Genomic DNA, 17,283 nt, shown 5'->3' with positions numbered 1-17,283 from the left:
TGGGCGTATCGAGGTGTATCCGGTCCGGCGATGACTGCCCCAAGCAGCAGGATGGGGCCGGCCGGGAGCATCCTACGGCACCGGTCCCGTTTTGGGGCTGGGTGATGACGGTGGGAGCACGGACGGGGGGACCCCGGCTGCCCGGGGAAGGCTCTGCCACCAACAGCCTCAAACACCCCCGGCTCCATCCCTGCCCATGAAATGCCTGTGTCATTCAGCTTTTGCTGAAAGACTGCAGAGCCATTTAGCTGGCTGGTTTTTAAGGCAGGCATGTGGAGCAGCGCGGGCTATAAATAGCAGAGCTGCTTGCCTCGTCATGTTTCTGCTGGCTTATTTATAAGGACGTGGGGCGAGTGAATTAAAAGGGGTAAAAGGAACGGCCTGGGCTTCTCCCTGGTTTCAAGGCTGGCCCGCATCAAGAGGAAAACCTCGGGGGGGTTTTGCTTTTTTCTTTTTCCAGGCGAGGAGCGAACACCCACCTTTCACGCTCAGCCCCTGAACCGGTTCCATTTACAAGGCAAATTGCGATTCAGACAGCAGGTGCTCCCAGAGGCCTCCTTGCAGCAGCAGAAGGCAGAACTAAGACTTAGCACGAGTTCCCGCAGCTCCGGGGGGCTCCTCCTTCACTCCTCCTCCGAAACAGGACCCACGCAGGGGCAGCAGGAGCGGAGACCCCAAACCCATCCTTTTTCTGGAGGGGGGAACACACCCACCCTCGAGGGGGCTGCGCAGAGCTCTTGCTGGCCGCCTGTCCCGTATCAGCACCCCACAGCATCGCACGTGACAAAGGGCGAGAGGAATTTTGCACGGGAAGATCCAGGAGAGCATCAGCCGGAGCAGGAACCCAGCCCTGCCCACGGATTGTCGCGATGCACAACCCACGAACCGAGCTTCCCCCGGGACCCGGCGCCCTTTTAAAGCTCTGGGGAAAGGCAGCGGTGACAGGGACCCCCCCCGGCAAGGGGGCTCCGCTCTGACCATGGGGTACGGGAGCTGGACCACATCCCCAGCATCCCTGGCTACCGGCCAGGAGGGAGATGGGATGGGGACAGCAGGAGGCAGCGTCCCCAGCATGGGTGACATCCCAACAGAGAGGGGTAGCAGGGGACAGGCGCTGATGGAAAGTTTCCTATTGAATGAGGAAAAAATTTTAAACATGTTCTGTCTGAACAAAGGAGAGATTTAATTATTGCGAGTCCAGAGCACCTTGTTCAAAATGCTTCCGGGCTGACAAGTTTAACCAAACAAAAGACCCTCCCGGACAAGCCCTGCTGGGATTTGGGGTGCGTTTCCCCGGGGCAGGGACCCGGGAGCCCCCACACTTGATCCCAGGGATTAGCACCAAGGCCAAGGGCAGCGCCTCGGGGAGGGGTCTCGAGGCGCAGGACCCTCAAACCGACTCAAAGCAACGGAAGAACAGCCACGTAACCGTGTTATTTCAGTCTGGCCCAACCTAGAAGTGAAATTAAAAATAAATAAATAAATTTTAAAAAGCAAATCATTTCCTGCAAAGCTCAAGCCCTGGGTCCCAGCCAGTTGAAGGAGCCTGAATCGCGCCCGGCTGTGTTCTCCTGGGGCGGCGCGGAGCCACGCGGCCCCCCCCGGGCCAGGCAGATGGCGAGCCTGCAATCCCGCCGTTGGGTCGCAAACCACATTAACATCCCCAGCTAATTATGAAGTGCCAGACTCGCCCCCCCCCCCGGCCCCGTTCGCACCCAGCGATGCCTCGCACAAGGCAGCCCCACAGACACGCAGCGGGGGCTTCCCAGGACCCCTCAATCGAGCCCGAGCCCTCGCTGTAACCTCACTCAAAAGCCAAATGAAGCCTCTGGTGCTGCACAGCCCTTCAGCACCTCGACGTTTTCTGGTTTTATTTTAAGTATTTGCCAGAGGGAAGGCAGAAAGAGAGCTCCCAGCCAGATGGCTGCGAGAGAAATCCCTGCCTCGCAGCCGGCACAGGCGCGGTGTCCTTCGGAGGCTGGCAGAGGCACGGCGCCGCCCGGACCTCCGCGTCTCCTCCGAGGCACCGGGAGCACTCCGGGGCTGCAGAAGCACCTCCTGCAGGCAGCGGCATCAACGCTGCAAATACTGCAAGTGGCACGATGACTTATCCCTGGGTATCTATAGACCAAAAAGCTCCGAAATCTTTCCCCCGACCTCAGCAGATGCGTGCCTCCGGTCCTCGGGGCCGGCTCGTTCTGTGCTCCCAAAACCTGCCTGTCCCCGGCCTCGTGCGCTCGCTGGGGCACGGCCTTCGGATGCTGAGCATCACCTCCTGCAGCGCTGAGTCCGTGCAGGCCCCACCGTGCCATGGCCACCCAGCAGCCCACGTCAGAGCCCCACGAGGACCCGGGTTCCCCCAGGATGTGGCTATCCATCCCCCGAGGTCGCACCCTGGGGATGAGCCAGCCCTGCGCTGGCTCATGCCCACCTTCATCCTTCACCCTCAGGCCCAGCATCCCCAGTGGGATGCTCGGGGTGAAACCAGCCACAGTCCCACGCTCTACCATGAATTTCCCCGTTGTTTGGACACGCATGACCCTCGCACCTCCAGCACAGACCATGGCAGCCCCGTGGCTGCCCACAAGTTGAGACTCAAACCTCGGCTCTGCTGCCGGTCTCGCCCACGGCCGCTCTCCTTTGGGGTTTTCGGCTCCTCCATGGCAGAGGCTGGTGGGGGCCTCCCCGTGGGGGTGTCCAGGTGTCTGGGCTGTCGCTGGCAGCAGCTGGCTGAGGAACTTCAGCACAGCACAGCCCCACTGCTCGCCAGCTCTTCCCATCTCAGTTTTCCCTCTGGCAGCGACACGATGCTGCCCAGCCCCAGAGATCAGCCAAAAGATAAAAGCAAAGTCCCAGTGCTGCAGAAGGAAGCTAACAAGCGAGACCTCGGATACGCCATGGGTCTTCCCCAAAATATCCTGATCTTTATGAGCATCGGTAAGGCCAAACATCTCAAAATCCTGAGTCGGGACAGTTGGCCGCATCTGATTCAGGAATGATTCAGACACAGGAGCACGGAGGCAGAGAGGAAGGCAAGGGAGCGATGAGGGAGCCGTGGGCAACATCCCTGTATTTTAAGCTCACGGTAAAACCCCACAATTTATTCCTCAAAGAAAGGCTCTGACCTGGCTGCTCCTGTACCAATCCCATGTATACAAACACCTTCCTTACCGTGAGCTGTCACTCCTGAAACTTAATTTCCATTCCTTTAACAAAAAATCAAAACCCACTGACATGTGGAAGCCGAGCTCGGTGACCACACCGAGGTACAACCGAACCTCGCACGAGGGAAGCTGAAGTCACCTTCCCCCAGCGCTCCGCAGGACCCTTCTGCACCCCCTTCCCAGCCCCGGACGGGAGGTAAAGCACTGCGGGCACAGGGAAAAGGGGATCGGGGAGCAAAACGACCTGTGCCAGAGGCTGGACGGGGAGAGGCGAGGACAAGGGGACGCACAGAGCTGCAGAGGGGGCAGCACAGGCAAGATTTTCCTAAATCTGCCTTCAGCCGCTGGGATGCTCGCGTCCCACCGCGCGCCTTGCCTCGGCGCAGGACGCCTGCGTGCCGTTCACCGCCCCGAGCCCCGGCGCTGCCCGCCCTACAGCTGCGGCAGGAACTGCCCTTTGCCCCTTCCCGCTGCAGGGCTCAAGGTGCAGAGGTGACGGCTCACGGGCACGGCGGGGAGGTCCGGCAGCTGGATGGAGCAGTACAGGGTGGATACCAAAAGGAGCCGGGACGCAATGTCCTCAGGAGAGACCCTCGTCGTCCAACACCGCCCCGGAGGCATGGCGGAACAGAGAAGTTTTGTTCTTTAGGCAGGGAAAGCCCGAGCGGGGCCCTGCCGACCGCAGGAGCCGTGCATCTGAGGAGCAGCCCTCCTGCTCCGCCGAGGAGGAAAACGGCAAGCCTCCACCGCCGGCGTCGCAGGCTTTGCAGATAAGGCAGGGGATGCTTCTAAGCTTGTCTCCACAAACACCAGGATTAGCAATTTACTTCTCTTAAAAACAAAATCCGGGATTTTAACGTGATCGCGGGATGGGAAAGAAAAATAAACACTGTGAAACTGGAAGAGGGGGGAAAACGAGAACAAAACAACCGGGCAGTAGCTGAAGCGCTTCTTAAAGCAGTGAGAAAAACGCACTGAAGTCAGAATTTAAGTCTCGGTAGCACCGAACAAACCCTGAATCCGAGGGCTCTCACCCCAATTCCTTATCACCAATACCCACCAGCATTAAGGGAATCCTTTCTAACGCCCATCCGAACAGGCCCACGTCCTTCATGAAACAAAAAAGGCAGATAAGGCGTTAATTCCCTAACCTGGGTTGAAGAAGTAACCCTGAAAACGTGCCTGAAAACCCACCCTGCCACGCCAGTCGTGGTTAATCCCAACCCGCCGTGCTAACGAACAACCAATTAGCCCCCGGGGGACACGGCGCAGCGCAGCACCCGTCGCTGCAACGGGAAGGTGCCAGCGAACAGCTCGGGGCTCGGCGGGCTGTGGCTGTCAGTAACAGGATCGGGCACCAGGCAGGGCCACCCGTGGGCACCCTGGGGCCGCCGCGATGCTCGGCCCCACCAGGGGGGATGCGGGTGGTGAAACCCCCCCCGCAGTGCCCAGCGGGGAAACAAGCACGGCCGGGCAGGGCGATGCTCGCTCACGGGACCGCCGCGGGATGCTGACTGCGCCCGAGGGGCCCGATCGCGGTGCCATGGATGAAAGTGCCTTTGGTTTAAGGGGACGCAGCCCCTGCTCCCCTTATCAGCAGCTCCCAACGTTAAGCCAGGCTCTCTGTTCAGGGGAAAGCACAGAGACCTGAACCGCAATGGAAAAAGATGGAATTAAAGCCTGAAACCGAGAGAAAGCAGCCCTTCAGCTGGCTACACGCGAGCCAAATAAAGCAGGTTGAGCGACGGCACTTGCTCGCGCCGCCACAGCTCCCGGGGCCAGCAGGATGCTCGTGGCGTTAGGGGACGCCCAGCACACTTGTACTGAATCGAGCATCTCCGGGGCCGGGAGAAAAATAAATATGGAAAAAAAAAAGAAAGAAAAGGAGAAGGAGGAGGAAAAAACGAGGGCTAAGAGCATCTGCATGTGCCTGAACATAAAGGGGCGAGGCCGGGGCGGTGGGAGCAGGGGATGAGTGGGGAGGGGAAGGGAGGGAGGGGAGGATGGGGGGTGACAGGGGAGGATAGGGGAGGACGGGGGGGGGACAAGAAGGGACATGGGAGGATGGGGGAGGGGACAAGAGGGGAGGGGGAGGACAGAGGGGACAGGGGGTGACGGGGAGGACTTGGGGGGGGGCAAGAGGGACAGGGGAGGATGGGGAGGGACAAGAGGGGACAGGGGAGGACAAGGGGAGACAGAAGGGGGACAAGAGGGGACAGGGGAGGACGGGGGGGGACAGAGGGAAGACAGGGAAGGACAGGAGAGGGACAAGGGGGGCCAGTGGGAGACAGGGGGAGGGCAGGGGGCTCCATCCCCCTGACAGCCAGCCCCCAGCCGAGCCCCATCCCCACGTCAGACACAAAGGGCCCCGTCCCCCCCTCGATCCCCGCCCCCCCCTCACCTGCGGGACTCCCCCCCGCGGCCTCCTCGTCCTCCGCCGCCTCCTCGTCGTCCACCTCCGCCTCCAGCTCTCCCTCCGCTCCCTCCTCCCGCCGCTCCGGGGGCGGCTCCGCGGTACCGGGGCCGGGCTGAGCCCCCCGGGCCCCGGCACCGCCGTCGGCCGGGGTCCCCCCGCTGCCGCTGCCGGGCTCGGGGGGCGCGGCGCCGCGGGGCAGGGCGGAGGCGGCAGCCAGCAGGGCGGCGAGGCAGAGCAGGGCGAGCCCGGGCGCGGGGCGAGCCCGGCGCCTCATGGTGTCACGCAGCGCTCCGGCCTCCCGCCGCTCCGCCCTCCATGAGCACCGCGGGGCCGGGCGGCGGCGGCTCCCCGCTCCCGCCTCCCTCCCGCCCGCCCGCCTCGGGGCCGCCGCTGCCCCAGCGCCCCTCAGGCGGCGCCCGCCGCGCCCCGGCCCCGCTGACAGCGCCGCGGCCCCGCCCGGCCAATCGCCGCCGCGCCCGGCCCCGCGTCGACGCCGGCTTCGCGCCGCGCAGCCAATCGGAGGGCGAGGGGGGCGGGGCGGGGGCGGGGCCTCGCGCGCGGTGCGGGAGCGGGGGGGGCGCTGGGCACGGCGCTTTGTACGCGGGGCGGCCTGCGGCGGGCCTGCCCGGGGCGCGTCGGCCGTGCCCGGCTCTGTGTTTCTTCTATATTTTGCCTTTTTCTGCATTTTGCACTCTTTTATTTGTCATATTTTTCCATTTTTTGTGGGTTTTTGGCTTATTTTTTTCTATATTTTGCGTTTTCTTGCCTTATATGTTTATATATTTTATGGTTCATGTGTTATATATTTAATATTTGATGTGTTTATGGTCTGTATTTTTATTTTTATACATATTATATTTTATATTCTGTATTTTTATTTTTATACATATTTTATACATTTTAATTTTTTCTATACTATACTTCATTATAGAATCATATCTTTGATCTTTTCCTATATTTTATATTTTTATACATTTTGTGTCTTTATGGCCTGTATTTTTATCCACATTTTATGTTTATATTCTGTATTTTTATACATACATGTTATATATTTTGTCTTTTTCTATATTTGATCATAGAATCGTAAAATCATATATTTGATCTTTTTCTATATTTGATCTTTTTCTATATTTTATGTCTTTATGGCTTATATTGTTATTTATATTTCATGTGTTTATATTCTGTATTTTTATTTTTATGTATATTATACATGTAATCTTTTTATATCTTTATATATTTTTTGTTTTTATGGTGTATATTTTAAATATCTGTTCTGCATTTTTTATTTTTGTATATGTCATACTTCATATATTTTATATTTTCATGTATTTTATTTTTTCATGTATTTTATTTTTTCATGTATTTTATTTTTTCATGTATTTTATATTTACAAGCTTTTACGTATTTTACGCTTCCCTACGCTTTACATTTTTATTTATATTACCTTTTCCTGTATTTCGTATCTCCGTATTTCTGTTTCCTTACGTCCCTTCCTTAAAAACCAACCCGCCCCCCCCTTGACTCTGCAGAGCAACCCTAGAGCTGACACCAGGCGGGCTGTCCGCAGGATCCGACCCCACGCTAGCGATGCTCCCCCCGTGCCCACGGCACCCCATTTTGGCACGGCCCCCGCCGTAACCCCGCCGCTCCCCTCCGTGCACACGCTGGGCCCGGGGCCGTTCCCCGCCAGGGACCCACCTCAGGGCGTCGAAGCCGGGCCCACGCAGGGCCCTGCAGGGCCGGACGTTGGGAGCCACCTTGGCCTGTCCCGAGGAGCTACGGCAGCACGGCCTTGGGGGGGGGCGGGGGGGAAGCCCGGGGACATGGATATTAATTAATTATTAATTATTAACGGTGCCCTGCTCGGCCACTGCTACCTCACGTACGCCGCGAGCCTGGTGCCTCACAGATCCGCGGGATGGGGGAAAAGCCGCTTCCATCAGCGACGCCGGGTTGTGGAGCAGCTTGTGGGGGCCAGGCAGAGACGGGTGGGCAGCGGTCGCCCCCCTACACCCCAGTACGCCCCCCTACACCCCAGTACACCCCCCTACACCCCAGTACACCCCCATACACCCCAATACACCCCTCACACCCCTCACACCCCACTGCAGGAGGGGCATCGCGGCATGGCGCGGGGCACACGGCGCCTCTCAGCCACCCATCCCCGTCCCGTGGGGATGCCCATGGACGAGTTTTGGAGCCTCTTGCTCCTCTGGGAGCTGACACGGGGCTCTCGGGGGTTAGACAGCCTCGTCTGGGCCCAGCACACGGTCCAGGCCGTGAGCCCCTCTCTGCCACAATATTTTGGGTTTGTCTATGAGGGAAACGCTGCCGGCGTGTCTGCTCCGGGTGCTGTAACTCGCTACACTTCCCCCAAATCCATCCCCTTCTCAGAAATGAATGGGGCTTTATTCCGGCCCCATAATATAATTATTATTCCCCAGCAGCTACGCCGAGCCATTTCCCCCACGGAGACGAACCCTTCTGGGCCCGGCTTTGTGCGGGCACTGCCCCGGGGAGTGGGGGCTCCCCTCGGCCGGGGGCACGCAGCTGGCAGAGGGGGGCGGTTTGCTGCTCCCGGTCTCCCCCAGCCTTCCCCACCAGGTTATTGTCTGCGCGTATGGGAAGGAAGAAGCCGAGCGGAGGAACGATTGATAAGGAGCGGTTTGTCTGGAACAAAGAAATTCCTTACTTTTAAATAAAAGCGGGCAGCCTCGGCGGCTGCCCCGGTGCCACAGTCAGCGCTGCAGGGACAGACGCTGTGCCCAGCTCCTGGCTCTTGAAGGAGGCACGAGCGGCACAGCGTCGTCTGCTGGATCGGCTCATCTGGTTTCCAAAATATTATATCCTCTCCTGCTGGGGAGCAGCCAAGCAGGAGAGAATATAATATTAAGCAAATCATGACCCCTCTCGTCTCCACATCCCCACGTGCTTCTGTGCCATCGCCCCATTTGGAGGAAGCTCCAAGAGGCCCCAGGTGGGCCAGCATCCGTGGGGCGCCCTTCGTGCAGCAGGACCCACGGGAGGGGACGGGTGCCCGCTGGCGTGCAGGACAGCCCCAACCCCAGCGACTGCTGCTGCACATCTGGCCCAGCTGGCTCCCTTCCACGCTGGCTGAAGAGAGTGCTTAGAAAGGGTTGCGAAAAGAAAACTTTGGCACCCGTGCCCTGCCGGTGGCCCAGGGCCCTCGCGGTGACACGGTGACCTGGTGGCTGCAGGGCTGAATCCCCCCAGTGCTGGGCTGGGGCTGGGGAAGCAGCCGGCAGGGAACCCGATGCAGGACTTGCTGCTCACCCCGCTGATGTCCGGTGTGGTTGCAAGTGCTGCACGGCCCAAGCTAGAATCCGAAAAACGAGCGCCCCAAAATCTGCCAGGCTCCCTCGGGCACAGCGCTCTGCTCCGGCGGTGCCGCTTCCCTCCTCTCCATGACCTCAGTTAGCGATGAGAAAGTGAGAGGCGTGCGTTGCAGCGGGGTGGGACCGCGGGGAGCGAGCTGACAAAGAGCAGCCTGGGTTGTGTGCGGGCAGCCCCCACCATGCCTGCTTCTTGCACAAGTTTGGAGGGTATCGCCATCCTCCCTGGAATTGTTCCTGTTCCATCAAATCAGCAAGATTTTCTTCCCCAGCGGAAAGTTTCTGTGAGCTATTTAGCAACCGGCTTTCTCTGACCTATTTGCAAGCCCCAAGCCTCTCTCCCTCCACCACCCAGTGCTCGAAAGCTTTGATAATTCAATGAGATGTTAATTCTGACACCCAGCATAACTCACGAGACAAAACCTTTTTTATTTTTTATTTTTTTTTACTTATAATTAATTGCAATGCAGGAGTAATGAACCTTCTCAGCAGCCTTCTTTTCCAAAGCAGCTTTTTGCTGCACACCTCCCGTTAGGCCAAGGTGTACCAAGCATTTTCAGAATTTGTGTCTGCTGCTGGGCAGGCAGGGCCCCGAAATGCCAGCGCCATGCACAGCACCCACGGGGACAGGGGCACGGCGAAGTGTCGGCAGGTGGCTGCCCCCCTCTTTAAAAAGCACGCTGCGAGAAGGTACAGGCAGCTTTAGGCACATCGGGGTCATCTTTTGGGGGAAAATCGTGCTTTAAATGCAAAGGGTCAGCACTGTGCCCCATCAGTGCAGCCTCCCCTGTGTGGCACTGGGAACTTTTCCAGCTCTCCTCCAGTCAGACCCAGCAGCTCTTTGTAGGGACCGGTGCGCCTCATCCTGCCCTCCCTCCTGCTTGCAGAGCCCTGTAAAGCGTTGCCCTGATTTTAGGGACACTGCTATGTTCCCTAGGCTGCACCTCCGTGGTGAATAGTTTCATTAATCCACATGCACGTTCACCATTTTTAAAATTCCTCAAACAATCCAAGGCGTGATGGATGAGACTCAGAATTCCCGAGAGCCTTCGTGAACGAATGCGTCACGGCGCGGCGCTAGCACATGGCTCGGACAATGATCCTCACCAGGAACTGATTTAAAACAGAAGCAAAAGTCACGGCTTTATTTTCACTGCCAGGGCCGAGCAAGATGCAAGCAGCATGTATGCTGGGACACAAAACGTTTTTAAAAACATTTCTGTTTTTATGATCAGGCCTAACGTTAACAAGAAGATGGCAGAGCACATAGCTTTATATCTGTGTATTTTAGAAATAAAACACATACTTGCCTGCTCCAAAATAGCCAACATCTGGCATCTTTCTTGCAACTTCCCAGCCAGCAGCACAAGTCACCGGCCGACGGGGCTGCGAAATGCCACACACCGCCACAGCCGCTGCTCCCAACCTGGGCATAAACAAAGCCAGCATGAGCACAGGTCTGTCGTCATTTCGAATAAATGCAATTAGCAGCCAGCCCTCCTCCCTCGCGGGGGGGGGGGGGCACCGGTGGCACGGAGCAGGGCACGGTGGCGGTGCAGGCACCGCTCGTAGGTCCCAATTCTGCACGCGCTTAAAGAGCGGCTTGACATTAAGTACGTCAAGGTCACACAAATGGAAAGCTAAGCTCCTTTTCACATCAAAAATCTCCCGCACATGTAAAAGACCGAGTAAATTGCCTCCTGCATATGTTCATCGCTGCTCTCTGAGAGGCTGGATTGAAACAGCTCTGCACTGCTGACTCAAACTGCTCAGAAACTGGGATCTCTGTTCCACGGGAAACTGTGGCACTTTGAAACGTGCTTTCATCTCCAAACCCATCCAAAATTTCCCAGAGAAGGTTTTCAGGGGCTTGGATCGAGGGTGACTGCGTTTGCCGTGCTAACAGAAGCACGGCAGCAGGAGGCTGCCGCGGGTGCAGCTGGTGCAGCACCGCGCGCAGTGCCAAGGGGCGATGCGGGAAACAGCAGCTCGCGCCCTCGCAAGATTGAAATGAAATCAATCTGAGTGGGGAAGTTAAAACTAAATCAAGCAACTAGTTGAAATTGCTTTGGGAAAAAAAAAAAAAAAAAAAAGGTAATATATCCTCTGAAGGTCAAAATGAGTGGCTCTGATTTCTTTCCCTGTCAGTAATTTCCTACGTGCTCCCACAAAAGGGTTTGATTTCAGCAAAACTGCATTCCCTAATAAAAATTGCTCCTCCTGAAGTGCTTTCTCCTCTTCCTGCTGCCGATACAGCTTTGCCTGCAGCTGGGCCCCCCGTGGAGCTGCAGTTGGTGGCACTGGAGCCGCCACCACCACGGCCCCCAGGCTCCTGGTGCCTTCCTCAGCACTGGAGCAAGACCTGGGCAGGAGCCTCCCAGCCGGAGGGGCTGACACGGCTCAGCCCGAGCTGCACCCGCGGCTCAGCAAGGTCCATCCCACTCTGTCATGCTCCAGGGAACGGGCTTTAATTCAGGACAGTCTTGGGGTTGGTTCTGATTTACAGCATTTCTGCCACTCCCAGCAGCTCCAGGACTGAGCTAAATCAAGCCAGCGATGGCCAAATCCGTGGGTTTTGGAGCAGGAGGTGGGTTTTCTTTGTCCATCTTTTCCCACCAAGGTCATCTCAGCAGGATCCTCACTCCCGCTTCTCCGCGGGCTGCCCTGGGCAGCTTGCAGGCCCCGTGGGAAGCATCGTTCCCATACACACACCACGTTTCACGCCCAGATGTTTTCCCTCACCTCCAGCTTTTTCCTCTCACCGCAGCCCCACAGCCCCCAGCATCACCCCCGGCCCCTCTCCCATCAGCAGCCCCCGGGGATGCTGCGCTCCTGGCTTCAGGAGCATCCGTCCGCGGCTGCTGCTTTCTGCTCCCTTTTCAGTTCAGATTATTTCTGCGATGTGGGGCACAGACGGGAGCAGCCCTGTCGCTCGGTTGGAACAGCAGAGCATCCCTTCAAATGAGATTTAGAAAAGCAGTGTGGGAGAGTTTCTGTACTGCACATCCACAGACGAGAGCAGCAAATCCTTCCCTTGTCTGATGGCACACCGTGCAGGCAAGTCCTTGAGTGTGAGACACCGAGCTACCAGGGATTATACAGTTCCTTTGAAAAAGGGCTTTTTTTCCAGATCCCTTCAGCAAATCTCCTGCTAGTACCCACCCTAAAGCACCAGTAACACTTTCAATCTCTCCTGCTTTCTGCCTCGTACAAGCATTTTGCCTTTCACTTCAGGGCTTGGGTTTTGTCGCTGATGCTGAAAGCGCATTACTGCCTGGGACGCAGGGACCGAGGCTTGGGGGAAGGGGAGGGGGTGCAGCCCAAATTAAACAGAGCAGGTTTTGTGTTTCCCATTTTTCCACGTGCCTCTGTTTTAATGAATCCCCACGGGGCTGAACCAAAGCTGGGGCTCGTCCTGACGGCAGGGAACAGCTCTGGGGCGCTCAGCACCACGTGGGGAGTTTTGTCGTTGTGTGGAGAAGCCACAGCCAGGCACCGCTGCATCCCAAAACCCAGCTATGATTTTGGGGGACTGGCAGCTCTGGCCTGCCTGATCCAGGAACCAGGATTTGAGGAGCCGGGAGCAGGGAGGGCAATCATCTGAGCTGGGTGTGAGTGGGAACATGAACCTGGCGGGGAGAGCAGGAGCAAAGAGGTTTCTGTATGCTCCAGGACGACAGACCCGATGCGCAACCCCCTCTCCAAAAGCCAGATCTGATATTTCTACTCTGACATGCCTCAAGGCTGTGGTTATGTGTTCATTCTGCACCAGCACAGCAAACCCCTTCTTAAACTGATTTAATTAACGTGGGACAGCCACTTGTCCGCACACAAGGGGCTATTCCAACTGACCGGACCCCAGCCAGCTGCTCTGCACATGCAGGTGGTTCTGGCAAGGGGGTGGCTTTGGATACTCTGTGATTTTATTTTCTTTTTTCTTAAAAGCCAATAAGCAAAACGCAAAGGCCCAAACTGAATTTTTCCCTCTTTTCTTGCCTACATCCTTCTTCCTGAGTTAATGTCCTTTATTAGCAGCCTGGTGGATAAGCCCAAACACATGTGCCGGGGTGTCCTTCCTGACAGCACCCAACCGGCCCCGCACGAAGCCCTAGCCATTATGCACTTGAGCTTTAGCTAACACGTGCCTTTCAGAAAAGACCCCAGCCTTCATTTCAAGGCACCAAGAATTAAAAAAAAAAAAAAAAAAAAAAACAAAAAAAAAACCACCATTTCGCTTTGGATTTGTTCCAAAATGTTAGACCTGGTTTTGTTGTGTTTCTTTCTTTTTTTAAACAAAAAAAGAAAGAAAAGAAAAACAATGAGGTGATTTATTTCCAGTTTGACTTTGTCTGGCCCTTGCTTCCAGCCGCCCATTTGTGTTTTTCTCCCTTATAGGTTACAGAACCTGCAGTACCCAGCCTTTTCCCCCTGTGCAGGTATTTATCCGCTGTCATCAAGTCACCTCTCAAGCTCTTTTTTTTAATAACGCAAACAGATGGAGGTCTTTAAGTTCTCCCTGTGCATGGCTGGTTCTCCATCCCTTCAATCATTTTTGCAGCTCTTTTCAACACTCTCCAACACCCTCTCTTAATTGCAGACACCTGAACTGGCTGCAAAATTCCCAAATCAGTCTCCCTGGCCCCATAAAATACAAAATCCTCTCCCACCTCCTGCACACCATTTCCCCTCTCACACATCCAGGAATCGTTTTCGGTCCCGGCTGAGTCACCGTCACCCATCACCTGGAAGCTCCCGTGGAGCTGGTGCCCTGCTATAACCCCCCTCAAGTCTTTTCACAGAACCCAACCAGCCCAAACTCCCCCCCCCTTTCCTAAAGTCTGAGCTTCTTCTTCCTTCCCAGGTGATTCACACTGAACTGCTGTGATTCCACATTTATTTGGGCCATGATAGTGGTGTTTGGGCTCTTACTGTAAGTGCGTAGCTTGTTACACACTGGATGCTGGCATTCCACCTGGGAAAAGGGATATTTTTTGTGCCAGGTGTCACGATTTCCCTGTTGTCCCTTTTCTGCCCCCAGCACCCTGCGGGGCCATGCTGTGGGTGCTGCTCGAGGGCACAGGCACCGCCTGCAGCCGGGCTCGGGTCCGGGAACCTGCAGGGAGCCCAGGTCGGAGCCAGCTGGCCACAAACTGGCCATGCCCAGCTCCTCTGGGACCTGCTATCATTTCCCTGGCCATGTGCTGTGGCAGCACCATGAGACTTTTTTTTTTTTTTTTTTTTTTTTTAAGAAAGCTAAATATGCTGGAAAAATCTGTTTGCACAAAGCACTTCTTGCTGGACAGCTGCTAACATTTCCCTCCTCTTCAACCAGCAGGCAATTCCCCTGTGGCAAACACCGCTTTTGGGGGAAGAAGATTCGCGGGCAGGATCCTTTTCCCTGGGAAATGGCTGAATTGTCATCAAGCGAGGCGCCAGCCCCTGAGGAGGGGACGGCAGCGGCCGCTGCATGGCAGTGTTGCTCCGCACAGTGTGCAGCTGTGCAACATCTGCCTCCCTGTCCGGGCTCTCCGAGCACGATGTGACAGCACTTTGTGGACAGCCAGGCAGGCCTGGTGGTGGGACACGGCCAGACAGAGGTCCCCGGCTCCTACCTAAGGCTCCCAGGCTGGGAATTGCATCCCTGCTCCGGGAGAAGGCGGCTGGCCACCCGGGGGAGCGTGACCCTGAGCTGAGCCCCCTGCGCAGCACAGCATCCCCCAGATCCCTCCGTGGGGCCTAGCTCAGCCAAGTTGCATCGATAAAGGATCAGCTGTCCACGAAAACCCTCCAGAACTGCAGAAAAAAAGACAAAATCCCTCCGTGACGGGTAACAGTCCCCAGGGTGAGCAGTGTGGGGTGTTCAGCCCTCCACACAGCCCCACACAGCTCTTGCTGAAGCCAACAGCAAGGCGTGCTTTTCGCTCCCCCCGTTCCCTTCAGGCCCTGCTGGAGAAGAAATCTGTAATTTGAGGCTCAGGTTTTCCTCCCATTGCCTTGGTAACGTGTTTCCTTGTTGCGTCCATCACCTCAACAAAACGCACATCAAAGGCAGGAGGAGGAAGGTGAAGCACAGCGTGGCCGCCCCAGGAAGCCCCACGGCTTCCAGCCGCAGGCTCAGCTCCGGGATCAACCCCACGGGCAGCTGGGCAGACCAATTTTCTCATAAAAAGGGAGACAAAAGACATCAATTTTGCTTTGCTTTAAAGGAATAACAGTCCTTGTGGTGCCTCACGCAAGGGCAGAAGGGGGCTGGGTTTATGCAGTGGAAATTGGGCTGTCCACAGGCGAACAAAACCCGTGTTGGCTTGGCGGTGGGGGAAGGTGTTGAATTCAAAGGCTGCAGATTTGTTGGCTGCGTGCCTGAGTGTTACAGCCCTCCAACACGGCCTGCCCAGGTGTTTCTTGAGGCCTGACGTGCACCCCAGCAGCCCAGGGGTTGCCCCACCTCGGTTCGGGAAGCCCAGCATCGGGCTCCGAAGGAGAGGCCATCCTCGGGATCAGCAGCGCTTCTCTGCACTCGCCTTCCCTAATCTGAATGAAAGGGAAACTAGCGACCAAACAAATAAACAAAACCTTTCCAGACCTCTGGGAAGGTCCTGAGGATTTATTTGTCGAACCTCTCCGTGGCAGCGCTTCCCTAACGTTGTTATATGGCACCGTTTGTTGCTGAGAAAGTAGAGCAGCTGGTTAAACTTCTCAAAATAAAATAAAAAATTTTAAAAAACTGTGCTGAGCAAAGACACATGGCCACAGGAGGTTCTGTCTGCAGGCCTGGGCTCACACTGCCCGTCACAATAAAGGCAAAATCTCAGGGGGTACACAGGACCAAGCTGTCCCTTCAAGCCCCCTGGGCGGATAGCATCAGGTAGGGCTGGGCAACAACCACCCCATCGCATGGCAGACGTCCCCAGCTGTCTCTTGGGAGGCCATCTGAATGATGGAGCTCAGTGGGGCAAAAAATGCACAGGACAGGGGGACTGGGAAGCTTAAATTCATGCTGTGGCTAGCCCTTAGCTTGCTGGCATAGACATTGCCGTCTGGAGAAAGCCTCACGATGCCCCTGTGCTAGATGGCTGTGCTAGAAGAGGGTTAACCTGCTCCTTTCTGCTTTCTAATCCATTTGCTGGTGCGGTATCAGCAGAACGCTGCTGTGCTTCAGAAAACGACAGGCTAGATCCTGGCTCCCTTTGGGTCTGAACCCAACAGGGAGCAATCAAGCCAGAGCTGTGGAAGCAGCAGCAAGTCCTGACCCTGTTCTGGTCAGCCTGCAGGCTCCGTGCCCCGCTGCGGATTACTCACACCATAAGTATGAGCAAGTGGGGAGGTCAGACATGGGAGGCTGGATCACAGTGCTGGAGACATAGAGCAGAGACACGAGAGCCCCTGGGCATCAGCTGCACATCGCCCATGCACCACGGCACCCTGCAGCCCACGGGTAACATGAGCAACACGGACATTTCTGCGCAGCCAACACCTTTGCTCGGTGTCTAACATAAGCTTGGGAAACATTCCCTGAGCCTTGAAGTTATATAAAGTGTGTTCCCTGCAGTGTACGGCTTCTCTGTCGGCACGGTCGTGCCTATGCAGGGAATATCCATGGTGATGGTGCCCACGGCATCTCGCCTATACTGCCTGCAAATAGCAGAAGTGCAGCTCTCATTTAAATAGATGCAGGTGCTTGGAAAAGTGAGGAAACAGAGTCCGTATTCTGTCGGCCAATGCAAGCGTGTCAAAATGAAAACATCAAAAGACAGTGTCTATTTCAACATCAAAAGACTATGTCCACTTGACAGAAATGTCATGTCAGGGACAGAAGGAGAAACACATTGCTCCTACCAAGTCACAACATCCTCTTCCAAAATTTTTGGAACAAGTTTCCTTGAGTTGTTCCATTCTGAAACATTTTTTTTATATCTAATTTTAGAATAGAAAACAAATCAACATGAAAACAAAAAATGTTTCTAATTATTAAAATCATTTTGACCAAGCACTAAATATTTTTCCAGTCTCTCGCAGAGAATTTTGAAACTTTCCAGTTTCTCTCCCAGCTGGAACAAAATTCTTCTGCCAGGTCTCAATCACCCAAACTGTCTGTCCAAGCAGCACAGAGAAGGTCTGCGAGCACAGCCAGTGGAGTGCTGCCTTAAAACCCTCTGCCTCTGCCACCAAGACTCCATCCTGAGAAGAGCGAGACACGATGACATTCACCTCTGTTACCAGAATCCACACAGAGCATGTGAATTATTTTGTTCTTCGGGGCTTAGGAGGCACAGAGGTCTTGGATGGTGGAAGCACAAGGGCTATCACCAGCTCTTCACATAAAGAAGGTGTCTGGACTCAAAAGACACCT

General features: G+C 55.8%; 1 protein-coding gene across 1 annotated transcript in view; it reads right to left on the bottom strand.

The window, feature by feature from the left end:
* The window catches only part of MEGF9 (multiple EGF like domains 9), a 44,541-nt gene extending 38,589 nt beyond the window's left edge, over positions 1–5,952 (bottom strand). The window contains exon 1 of the mRNA XM_066981038.1: positions 5,566–5,952. Coding sequence (XP_066837139.1) covers positions 5,566–5,854 — 289 coding nt within the window. The 5' untranslated portion in view covers positions 5,855–5,952. The remainder of the gene's footprint in view (positions 1–5,565) is intronic.
* Positions 5,953–17,283: the final 11,331 nt, after the last annotated feature.

This window comes from Anser cygnoides, chromosome 20, assembly GCF_040182565.1.
Source record: "Anser cygnoides isolate HZ-2024a breed goose chromosome 20, Taihu_goose_T2T_genome, whole genome shotgun sequence".
Classification (NCBI taxonomy): Eukaryota; Metazoa; Chordata; class Aves; order Anseriformes; family Anatidae; genus Anser; species Anser cygnoides.
Note: the sequence above shows the minus strand (reverse complement) of the source record. Positions and strands in the feature narration are given on the sequence as shown.